Source organism: Fringilla coelebs (genome assembly GCF_963513975.1).
Source record: "Fringilla coelebs genome assembly, chromosome: 5".
Taxonomy (NCBI): Eukaryota; Metazoa; Chordata; class Aves; order Passeriformes; family Fringillidae; genus Fringilla; species Fringilla coelebs.
The window spans coordinates 62,630,280-62,642,458 of record NC_140033.1 but is presented as its reverse complement, the minus strand read 5'-3'; the positions used below and the strand labels follow the sequence as shown (position 1 = coordinate 62,642,458).

Genomic DNA, 12,179 nt, shown 5'->3' with positions numbered 1-12,179 from the left:
TGGAGTTTAATTTTAAGAAGATTTGGCTCTACTCTAAGTGAATCACTGCTATTTTGGTTCTTCATGCTTCACAACTGCATTAATTCCCTTCCAGCCTGAGATCCTTACAGATCAAGTAGAAGGTGTTACCCAGCTCATCAGCTCTGCAGAATAGGGAGGAAGCTCACAGAAAACCTTGCTGCAGGTATTAACAACTCCACTGCTATTCTAGGTCAATAACAGCTCTGCTGGTTTGCTGCTGCTGCTGGAAAGTTCTGCAAGAACAACTCCAACAAGATTTAACACCAGTGACACAAGGAATTAATCAGTGGGCACAAGCTAATCCCAATAACAACCAATCCTGCAGGACTTTCAGAAAAAGAGAAAAAAAGTCAAACATTGATATGCATCAAAGTCTTTTTTAAAAGACTTTTCATCTTTTCTTTTCTTTTCTTCTTTCTTTTCCAAAAGATTTGTCTTTTCTTCTTCTACCACAACGGAAGAAGGCAAGAAATAATATTCCAATTTTACTTTATTTGGCTTTTTAATAAAAGACATTTTTCTGCATATAGAGGACAGATGTTCTCTTATTAAAATCAACTGCACGACTCCTGTCAGCACCCACAGGTCAAGTAGAGACCTCACTTGTTTTTTAAGAAGCACTGGAGTCTTTTCCCAGTCACACTGAGAGACAGGAGGTATGAATAGTTCTTAAACATATGCTTAAGAAAGAAAACAGGGTCTCACATCAGAATCCATTTTGGAAAAGAACACATAATTAAGCTTTTTTTTTTGCTTTTCTTTTCATACTTTTCTGCTGTTGATAGTGGGGTTTGTTTTGTTTTACTTTTTAAGCCTCATCACCTGTTTCTTGCTGAAGGATTTTAACTTGGCACCTCCAACCATTAAGAAGGGTGCCAAGAATTGACTCTAAAACCTGCCTGGAGCACTTCTCATCACAGACAGAGGCACTTAGAGTTATCATCTTGGAGTTAGGGACCTCAGCTCTCTGAAGAGTCACATAAATCGACATGATCCTTGTGGGGGGCAAAGGAGTCAGGGATGCAAGAGCAATGCAAACAAGCTATTTATCAACCCTGAGAATTCTCTTTACAATTTTTTTTTATGTGAGAAATATCATCCCAATTAAGACTTGATAGCACGGATATTTTGCACCAACCTCCAAGTCCCTTTTGCGGAGTCACGCTGGCCAGTTTGGTAACAGTATCAAAGAACTAGGGCGACAGATACCAAGTCCTCCCTAACTGCAGGCTGGAGGAAGCCAGGGACAAGCAGAAGAGAGCCTTTTCCTGTCAGCCTGCTGTGAGTCAGCAGCCGTGCCTGCCTTTGCATCCACCAGGCTTCCCTCCAGACTGCATCCTCCAAGGTTTGCAGCTCCTTGACACGGCGCCATCCACGCTCTTCTCCTCCGTGGAGATTAAATTCCACAGGTCAGCCCCTGGTTCATCACAAACAGGTGCTGACTGAAACCTGCCCTGAAGGGACCCATCTCAGCCTCCATTCCCCACCAGTGCCTGGGAGCTGCCCTGCACACAGCAGAAGGAGCTCGGGGCTGAGCAGCCAGGGCTGCAGCCTGCACACACGCCCGCAGCCGCAGCTATTAAACAGGGAAGTACACAATAGCATCCAAAGTCTGAGGCTGAATTGTTCCTCAGCTGAAAAGAACAAAAACCTGGCACCCAGACAATCCAGGTTTTACAGGAAGCCCTCGTGCCTTACAGCCCTGTCTGAGTCCAGTAATATTTTCTGCAAATGTTCTTCCAAAACAATGCATTTCAGCTTCAAAAGGAATACAGCTGTGGCGGTGGCCTCAGCCATGCTTGACATACACAAGTATTGTTCCAACGTGAAGTACACAGTTCATTAAAAAGCAGGATTATAGACCTTCCCAGTAAACCTAAATCACATTAAGGATTTTGACCTGTCCTCAAAGTATATCGAATGGAAAGTGTAGTTTCATCTTTCAAGAGCTACTGACTACACCAGCTAGACTAACCACATACTCCTGCTAATGACCAAATTCAATTCCTCTTCTGCTATTCTACCTCATATATTTTAGGTCTATAATAATCTAATTAAGGCTGAGCCACACCAGCTTTATGATAGATGAAGGAAGTCCAGGAAGATGTTACATTTTAATTTTATAGCAGTTTGTGTCTATAGAAATTTATAGCACAGTCTTCAGATCAACAAAATTCTGCTACAGACAGCTTAGCCACAAAATACTGCAGACAAAATACCACAGAACAGCTTAAAAAAGAGATTAATCAGGGACTAGTTTATGTATAAGCTTTAACAAAGCCCATGTAACAAAATGCGTAAAGTATATATGGTGATAATTTATCTTAAAACAAAAACCCTTCCAGAGCCAAAATGAATTCTCAACGTCTTGAAGGCAGACCAATCAAAAAAAATTCCAGAGGCATATTTCACAGAGGTTTTCTTGGTTTTTTTTTTTAAATTCAAAACAACCTTAATATCCAAAGTACTGGGAATAATAATATATTGGAATAGAGGGATTTACAATGGCCATCTGTGACTTAATTATTGCTATCCCTGTTCAAGGATTGATTAAGCAGTTTAATCAGATGATTCTGTACTCCTGCATGATAAACTATGACAAACTACCCAACAGACAGACCACCAAGGCATCAGAGCCTACTAATAAACATCCTGCTCTACATTCAGAACAGACAGGGGCACCAAAACGATGCCATGAGCTCATGGGAGATTCTTGAGTCACCTTGAATAAAGTCACTCCAATAAAGGGGATCTCAAAAGGCAAGCACAGTAACTGTAAAACCACACTGAGGAGGCCACTTTCATGACACTTCCGACTGAGCAGCAGAAAGACACACTTCTACACTTAAATTGTTTTGCCAAGTCAGAACCTGGTTATATTAACCTAAATGCTTCTCAGGAAACAGGCATACAGTTTAAAATTCTAGGAAAGCTAAAATATTATGCAAACTTGTACTTCACTAATAAATTTAATCTTAGCTGCCTAAAAGTTATGGTACTTCAAACACAGTCAGTATCTTAGAGTCTAAAAAACTCATTATGCTAACTAAATGCAGTGCCACTGTACTAAGTCCCCTCTAAAGCAACAAGCTGTGAGATATCCTAGTTATTTCAAAGAACTCCTCTTAGAAATAGCACAGATTTTGTGGTCAAAAGGAATGACAGTTTCTTCCTCTTGCTGTGAGAGTTCGGAATGAGTTTCTAAAATAAAGTTACCTTTGCTAATAGTGGCATTAAGATCTTGCAGCCCCTGTGAAATTCCAGAGAAAGCAGAAATTAGTATAACATCTGCTGCCCGTCACCAGGCATTTCTAAGCAAATTGACTTTATTAAATAATTGGTAACTTGTTTATATTTCTATAGCTTGCTTTAGAAACATTGATTGATTCAAGCAATCCTATAATTTCATTGTCCTATAAACTTGACTGGAGATAAATATGGATTTATGTTCACAGATCAATAGCTCCACAATCACAGCAAAAGCCAAAAAACCCTGCCTAGACTAGTCTTGTAGTTACAAAGAGACATATAAACATATAAATGTTTGCAAAAAAATTATGGTAAGAGCTGTTATAATTTTTTTTCAGAAGCTTGGTTTTTAAACACCATGAAAAATGCCTAACCTTCTCTGTCTAATTGAAAAGCTACTCTAGATGACAAATTCCAGGCTTGAATTCTCCAAATTATGTTTTGGTGCTGAATTACAGGTCAAAAGAACTTTGAAAAACCTAACAGAAGTACCTTGTTCTATAACTTAATTAAACAAACTTATAGTCTAATACAATGCATTTATCAGTACCCTGTCAAAATCCAAAATGACAAATGGGAAATGCACCAAAAGTCTCAAAAACCTTGAACCTCAGACAAGGTAAAGAGCTATTCTTCACCTGAGGACTACAACTGGTTTTTTTAAATATCTCATGCTCCCAGAAGAAACTGCACAGACAGTGAATGGAGAAAGTGCCCATGGGCTGTGGCCTTCAGCCTGACAAGAATGTTAGAATTCTTCCCATCTGGGAACTGTGGGCAGTATCAGCTGTCCCCTTATGCCTTATCTCTGTCTAAAACCAGAGGGTTTGGATGCACTTGCCTCTCTGAGATTAATAAGACAGCAAAAAGAGAGAGCAAAAGAATGTTCAATGTATTAGGTGATACAAACATGCCAAAACCAGAACAAGTACTACATCTCACAACTGCCAGTAGTCTCTGCACAGAAGAGGCAGTAAACTGGTAAAAAGGAAAAAGAAAGGTGGCAATGAAGCAAGTCAGACTAATACTATTGCCACAGCAATGGTTCTCATACCTCGAAAAGCCCAGAAGCTCTTAGTTTGCATCCACATGTAGAAATGCAACCTGACTGCAAAGAAACTCAAACGGGCAGCAAAAAGAATCACTGAGGACCAATTCTCCAGCAATTCTTTAATGGCATCTACAGAGCCACTCCTTATGATGCAGAAACATCCCTTCACAGGACATTCTCCTGGAGATGACCAGGTGCAGGGTTTGGTAAAGCTGCTGTGACTCCTGCAGATGTGGCAGGGAAAGCTTCTGCCCTGTTGCCTCTCTTGCCTTTGAAATTGTTCCCCATGACAAGCATTTCCAAATGACAGCAACTGCACTGTGAACAACCATGATGAATATTCTCAGAGGGCAGTGAGAGCACAAAATGTGTGGGGCACTGGAACACACAAAGCTGGGGCAGGGAGACACAGCAAACCTTCATACCAGGGGGCAAACACAGGGCCAATATAAAGTACCTTGAAATGCCTTATGTTCATTCGTGCCCCTATACAGAGTGAAAATAAGAGTGAAATGCCTAAGTGTATGCATCACATGATGAATAATTCTTGGTAGATCGTGCCAAATATTCCCAAAGGCCTTCTTACCCATCTGAAAGGGAGCACAGATAACTAATGTGAAAATTGCAGCCCCCTCGTACGTAGCCAGGAAGCACATGCAGCATATGGGCAGCTCTAGTCTGGTTCAGCCTTTTGGGCTTTCCCATTCATTGGGCTTTCTTACTGCAGACTTTCCTTCTGACCACTTGCACACTAATTCACCAAATCAGAAATCCCTTCAGTTTCATTCTCAGCAGATATGCTGTAACACAGACATGCATAACCGACCGGTGAGGGGAGAGAAAAAAAAGAAAAAGTGAAAAAAAATTATGCAGTCACAAAACCAGCACTTCCAAACCTCAAGCTCTTTCTGAACTCTTGGTTTATTTGAGCTTTTTGCTACAGTGCTGGTCGTTCATTTGCGCAATTGTGATAAATACAGGTTTTACTGGGGGCAAGGACTGTCAAGCTCCAAGCAAGGAAAAAAGTGCTCAGAAGCTGTGAAACTCAAAGGATCAGGGCTAAAATACTAATTAAACTATTTTAATTGCTCAATTTAAAAAATTGCATGTTTTTCCTGCAGTCTCATGGATCTGAGAGTACATCTGTGATTTTGGAATGCTTGAGGCTAGCAATACTTACAAAAGGGCATGAACCCAATAAGCTGACCTATTAGCCGAGGGAAAAAGGTTAAGTGGAAGACTAAATAACCTGATGTTATGAGTTGAAACAGCAAGAAAAACTTAGTCTCAACAAGACTTCAATCCTGCTGACGCTCCTTTTAACTTCATCTCTCAAAATGTACTGTAGTTGGGATCTGAGCCCAAAGTTTACAGTGTTCAGCCTCCCTTCCTACCTTCTGATGCCTTCCACCAAGTGGCAGATAAGCCCAGCCTCATATCGTAGCTGAGCTAGTACAGAAAGGAAATGTTTCCTTCTCAGGATATGGGGAACTTTCTCCTCAAGAGCCCCAGCTCTGTGTGTGGCAGCTCAAGCTAACTAGAAATTTCCAGGGACAAAGGGAGGTTATGATGAGCTGTAATTCAGAGGGGGCCCCCGCAGATGCAGGAGTATTTTAAGGGTGTAGCAAAGAACTTTTGGAAGTCTGGCGCAGGTAGATTCTCTCTGTCTTCGTGTGATGCACTCAGCTCTGTGGATAGAGAGCATCAACTCCAAACATAAAATATTGTTTTTCTCTCAGTATGTAACTCCAATGAACCTTATTGGAGCACTGAGGGTACACTGAGAAGATTACACTCCTTAATGTGCAGTTACAGCTGTACTGTAATGTGCAGTTACAGCTGTACTGTAAATGCAACAATACATGCTTTTCTATTATGGTTCAAGACCACTCCGCTCTTCAAGACTGTCATAAACCTCAGAAAACAGGGGTTTGTAATGGAAATGCTGAAACACACAACTCTAAAAACCCCGGCAGAGAGGAAATACAGCTATAAATTCAGCTTTTCTTTTCCAGCATACACATTGGCAAGTTATGAATAATACGTATTTCTGCACTTACAACAGACAGGCGTACACACTGCTCAGGGTAACCTTAGCTGCGAAGGTGGAGGATGGAAAGAGCTCAGAGTGGAAAGAGCAACCTTTCATCTTGTGTTTTACAGAGTTACTGCAACTGCAATGATGGCATAAACCCAGCAATTGAAATTTAGTGCCCTGTGCACCAGCGCTGAATTTCGAATGCACTTGTTTTAGAAAGGGTGTGCTATGTTTCTATGGTCAGCAAGAAAAGGACATGAGCCCCCTCAAACACCCTCAGTCTCCTGTGTTTTTAAAAAAGACCTGGCTGTTAGGATGCTGTTTAAATGACATTGCAAATCAGCTTGCTATCCATTCAAAAACAGATATTCTATATATATTCTTTTCTGTATATATTCTGGTCTCTATCTTCTTAACACTACCAAGAAGCAAAATTTGCTTGTAATTACTGAAATTTGTTACTGCAAAAACCCCTGCTCTGTTTGCCAAGAAAAAGACGGGCAGGCAACTGTACTACCACTGAGGCATTTGGGGATTTCTTCAGATATTAATAGCAACTGCAGAGGTGGGTCAATATAATCCCATTGGCCATATCATGCTGTGTGATTTCTGATGTGTACGAGGAAAGGAAAACTAAACCAACACAACTGCCGTTTGGGAGGAGTGCTGATGTTGGGTAAACAGGGAAATCCATGCCTGTTTTGAATATTGCAGCCTGGCTGTCAGGTGGGAAAAGGCAGAGTAGGGAGGTCCTTCCTCCTTCAGCACCAGGAGGGAGGGGGCAGAGGCTGCTGCCTGCACAGGGCTTGGTGCCACCACCACCATCCTCCTCCTCGGTCACCTGCCCTGCCCCAGGGTTTCAGCAGCATCCCCAGCCATCACACTTATCTGGAGACATTCTTGCAGGAGTTCTGACACCCTGGCTTAAGCTGCCATAGAAACACTCAAAGCTCAGCAAGGATGCATCCCTGGTTTTTGTATCAGTCCTGTTCACACCTAGGAAAGTTTTTTGAATGTGTATGGAATGCTTTCAGATTGAGGTGCCCCTATAAACTAACTTCTGTTCCAATTCAGATGTGCCAATAAGTTATTTTCTATTACAAATATATCAGCAGTGCCACTGATTGGTCTATGAGGGGCACGAAAAACTTCACCTGGAAAGCAGCCCATGAGACTCTCCATCACAGCTGCTAGAATTTTTAATTGTTAGAAGGTTTAGAACTTCTAACCAACACGTCTAAAACTAGCTACATCATCCTCATTTCAGATCTGAGGGCACTGCATTTAGCCTTTCTGCATGTTTGATTCATGAAGGACACCAGCCCTTCAGCTTTCTGCATGACAGCCGCCCTGATGCCACGCTGTGCAAACCCCACACACCCAAACCTGCACCTCTCACTCACCCAGAGCTGCCGAGCCTCTCAACAGGAAGGGAATTGCCTCCTTGTCCAGACCTGCTCAGTTCAGCATTTGGCAACCTCTGCAGAGACCAACGGCAAAGCTACTTTATTGCCATTGAAAGGGCAACACAATTCCCAGCAGAACTGAGAACTGCCTTTCACGTCTTCTCTTGGGTGACACCTTCACTAGGAGGGTCTCCTGCCTTCACTTCCACCTTTTTTTGTTTAAATATGGTCTTGCACCAGTAGCCTTAGCTAAAATCTCCCGCTCTGCTCCCACAATTTTCAGCCTGCCCACTGCCTGCTGCTTCACCCCAGCAGCAGCAGCTGGGAACCAGTCTGGCCATAAGGGATGCATGCAACAAATCTACGGTCTTCAGAATAACAAGTAAATTATTTTCAGGAAAGGACCACAAGGGTGTAATTGTGTTATTGAACCAAGTCTCTACACACAGGGCATTACTGTCTCATGTACACTTAGCCCTGGGAAGTCTGCAGCGTGTCCTTTTGCCAGGCATTTACCACAACACTCTGGCAAATTTACACTCAGGTGTAAGGACCAACAGCAAGGCTGCAATGGTTTCCCAGGTGTCTGCTTGCCAGATGGTCACTGCCAAAATGTTCAGAAGTGTTTTACCTTACCCAGGAAGCGCACAAAACCATTTCCACTTCCTCTGCTCTCCGACCACTGCTCTGTTTTATTAAGCAGCGGGGTAAAATGGAAGCATTTCCAAAGATTTTCACTGCACTGGTCTTAACAGCCTGAAACTTAGAGTTGCCTCCAGTCGAGCAAACAGCAGAGATACACTGGGAAAAGGAAATGTACATGGGCAGAGTCTATTGCAGCCACATATGCAAAACGTGTACTCGTCAATTTCTCTCTATTAAGACCTAGAAAGTCAACTTTAAGGGAAAAAAACACTTAAAAAGCAAGCTTAAATTTAGCCAAAAGCTGGATGCTCTAAGACCCTTGTTCACTAGAGAAAGATTTGCAGCCTCTCTAGGGGAGTGGGATTCCTACCCTCGCTTTTTCTAACACTGAATGATTCTTTATCCCACTAACCTTTCCCTAAAGGAGCCAACACATCTAACCATGGCTGAGGGGGGAATGGCACCTCTCCCCGGCCCCACACGCTGACTCTGCAGGCAGCGCCGCCAGCCAAGCCCAACTCCATGCCTTTGCCCAAGGATGCGCCACAGGCACGGCACGGCAAAGCTTCCCGGCCAAAAGCACGGGGCACAGGAAGACTGGGGCGGACCACAGGATTTACACAGAAAATCCCAGGAGATCCTTACCTTCAGAGGTCTCCCGTGCCTCCTGCAGCGGTTCCTGGTTGGGATGCCAGCCGCAGCTGCCCGGCAGCAGCCTGAGGGCAGCAGAGGGGCGCGGAGCCATCGCCGCCTCCACACAACAGACAGGTGCCGGGACAGCTGCCAGGTAAGGCCGCGGGACTACAACTCCCAGGAGCCCCCGCGCCTCCCTGCCCGGTTCCCCTGGGCTGCCCCCCGCCACGCCCTCTGGGGGCTGTAGTTCCACCACCACCACCACCCTCTGCGGCTGACATGCTCTTGCTGGGAAAGGAGGATTTGCGTGGCCGCAAAGGAAGCTAACACTCTGAGACACTTAATATGTTTCTTTTTTTAAAAGTCTATGCATGTATGTCTGCATGACAAATTTTAAAAAAGGTGCTAAACTCAGCAAAATTTATATCTCCTGCAAGGGGAAAATGGGAAGTTAGTGTACTTCCAATTGTCTTTCTGCTTCTGGTGGGGATTCTTTGGTTTGCTGTGAAAGGAGAAGAGAAAAAGAGAAAAATAAAAGCTCATAAGCAAGTATTGTCAAACAGCTTTGCAAAATCAGATGGGAAAAACTTAAATGTTCCCGTACACTAATTAGTTAATGACTGGCCTCAAGCCTGCAAACGTGTCGATACTTAACTGTATCCTCCACTGAAGTGAATGCAATTGAATCTCATACTCCAGTTGTTCCAGAAACTCAAGGCCTCTAGAAATTATAAGCATGGCTTAGTAATGCTGATATTTTAAAAGTAATTAAGGGCTTGCCCACACTGGGAGTTGCTGCAGAGTAGCTTCTCTTGCGTAACTCCCCTTCCCTGTGCTGGACATGAATTTCACACTAACACTCCTTTATTCCGAATTAGTTTCACCTATTCAGGCTTTCAGTTCACAAGCCACCTTTGCCCACGTTGATGGACTCATGCAAGGTGAGCCTAAATTGTGTGTTCTGTTTTTACCCTTGTGTTCAAGCATTCCTTTAGGCATATGTTCCCAAAAGCTAGGAATTTCTTTTGAAAACTAGACGTGAAGTTTCTCACACAGTCACTGCTGCCCTGAATTTGGGAGATCAATAGGATCACTAAATGCCATGAGACTCACACAAAACCCCTTTGGGAGCATGGCCCTGTTTGCCTAACTCTGAATGTTTGTTTTCCTGACACAAGGCTGTGCAAATGAGAGAAAGTTCTCCTTTCAGAGTAAAATCTGCTCTTAGTAATTAGTCCTTGTGGGTAGCAAGGTTTAACAATACTTCACAGAGAACAAAAAATTCATGATCTGTCCAGGATATAGCAAAAGCTTTTAAGTTTTTCCCAATTTTTATTAATTGCATATGTATAAAAAAATCAACAATGTTAATGTACAAGGAGCCAGAGAATTTCTACCAAGGCCAGTAGGTATTAAACCCATGGATATACCAACAGGTCCCCTTTATTTGAGGTGAAGAAGAGGAGAAGGAAAGGTCCTAAGTACCAGGAAATAATAATAAATGAGAGATGCAGGAGGTTTTAGTGTCTGGAGAGGTGGTACCCCTAAAGCCTTCTTAGCTTCTCTCCAGGACCAAGCCAGGGCCATCCCTGGGCAGTCACAGGGCAAGGTTTCTCCGTGAAGAAGACTTCCCAGATGAGGAGCACACGATGCAGAGGCAGAGACTGAACCCTGCCAGAGCTGCAGAGGAGCCACACTGCTCCCTGACTTCCAGCTCTGAGAAGCTCTGCATGGAACTGAAGGGAAGCTGCAGGACCTGTGCACCAAATCAATCCATTGGATGGCTTCTGGATTCCATCTGTCCCAGGGAACTGTTCAGCTGCTTTGCAAGGCGCTGCAGCTCATCTCGTACTTCCAGAGCAAATTGGCAGCACATGAATAGCACACTTGAGCCATAACCAGGATAAGCCTTCCAGGATAATTGAGATTCTACAGTATGTGACTTTTTATAGTAAATTTTCATAGACTTGCTAGAAAAATGTGAGTTTTGACCTAGCATTTTTCATTCCAAGAGTTCTGAATAATCTATTTTAATGCAGGTTTAGAAAAGAAAAAGAAAAAAAAAAGAAAAAAAGCATGTTCTTTTGACTTCAAGTTCAATTGATAGAAGATTTATTAATCACCATCATGCAATTTATATCAGAATGCCTGTATTAAAGCAGATACATGGAAGAGCTGGAATGGATTGCTTCCCAAAATCTTGTGGCATTAAGAGTGGAGTTATGTTTGCTTTCCTTTTCTGTTTTGAACTCTCTAGCACTTGTTTGACTGAGACAGTCTCTCTTATCAAAAATGGGGTGTGAGAGAACTGCTTTTGTGAATGCACAGGGTTTTTACTTATTCCAACAGGTATTTTGCTTGTTTCTGACTTGCATAATTACAAACACCGTGAATAAGCCTATTGAAACTGGTAAGGTCCATCTAATGCTTTCATCTCCCTACTTCCCAAAACAACAATGGTCTCAGTCATCTGTTATTTGCAAGAATTCACAGATAATATCAGAATAAAGAGGAAGCATGGATAATACAGCACAAGACCCTCCCATTGTTTCACTGGAATAGGGAAATCCACTGGAGACTGGACTTTCTGTAAGCACTGATGCTGGCTGCCCTCCTTCTCTCCCCGAGGAGCCGCTTGCTGTGGGGAAGCTCAGCCCACCCCATTCCCCTGCCTGTCAGTAACCCAGAGCTGAAAGACCTGCCAGATGTAAGGACCACGGCAGGATGAACACATTTCTTCTCCTATCCAGAAAAGAGATGCAAATTCCAGGTGCAGATGATTTTCCAAAAGCAAAAAGCAAGACAAGAGGGAAAAGCATTTAATGCCCATGCTGCCAGAGCTGTAAAACCCTTTCACAGGGGAGCTGTGAACACCCTGCATCTCCATGAAGGGTGAGTCAAATTCACGGTGCCATGCAGGCTCATACATGGCAAAAGCTTTCCATGTTGAAAAAATCACATTTTGAAAAAATCAGAGCTTTCCTCAGCCTGTTCTCCTAATCACCTAGTAGGCAAGGGAAAAATGGAGGTGGAGGCCAAAATAATACTCTAGCAAAGCGCTGAGCAGCAAAGCAGAGAGCCAAAGGACTCCCATTTCCCCTGAACACCTTTCACAGCTGCAGCCTGGTTTCCTGGG

The 12,179-nt window shown here is 43.2% G+C and overlaps 1 protein-coding gene across 1 annotated transcript in view; it reads right to left on the bottom strand.

Moving 5' to 3' along the window:
- TBXAS1 (thromboxane A synthase 1) overlaps window positions 1-9,155 on the bottom strand; it is a gene marked incomplete at its 5' end in the record, with an annotated part of 237,949 nt that extends 228,794 nt beyond the window's left edge. The window contains one exon of the mRNA XM_084206237.1: window positions 9,056-9,155. Coding sequence (XP_084062363.1) covers window positions 9,056-9,155 — 100 coding nt within the window. The remainder of the gene's footprint in view (window positions 1-9,055) is intronic.
- Between the last annotated feature and the right edge of the window lie 3,024 nt (window positions 9,156-12,179).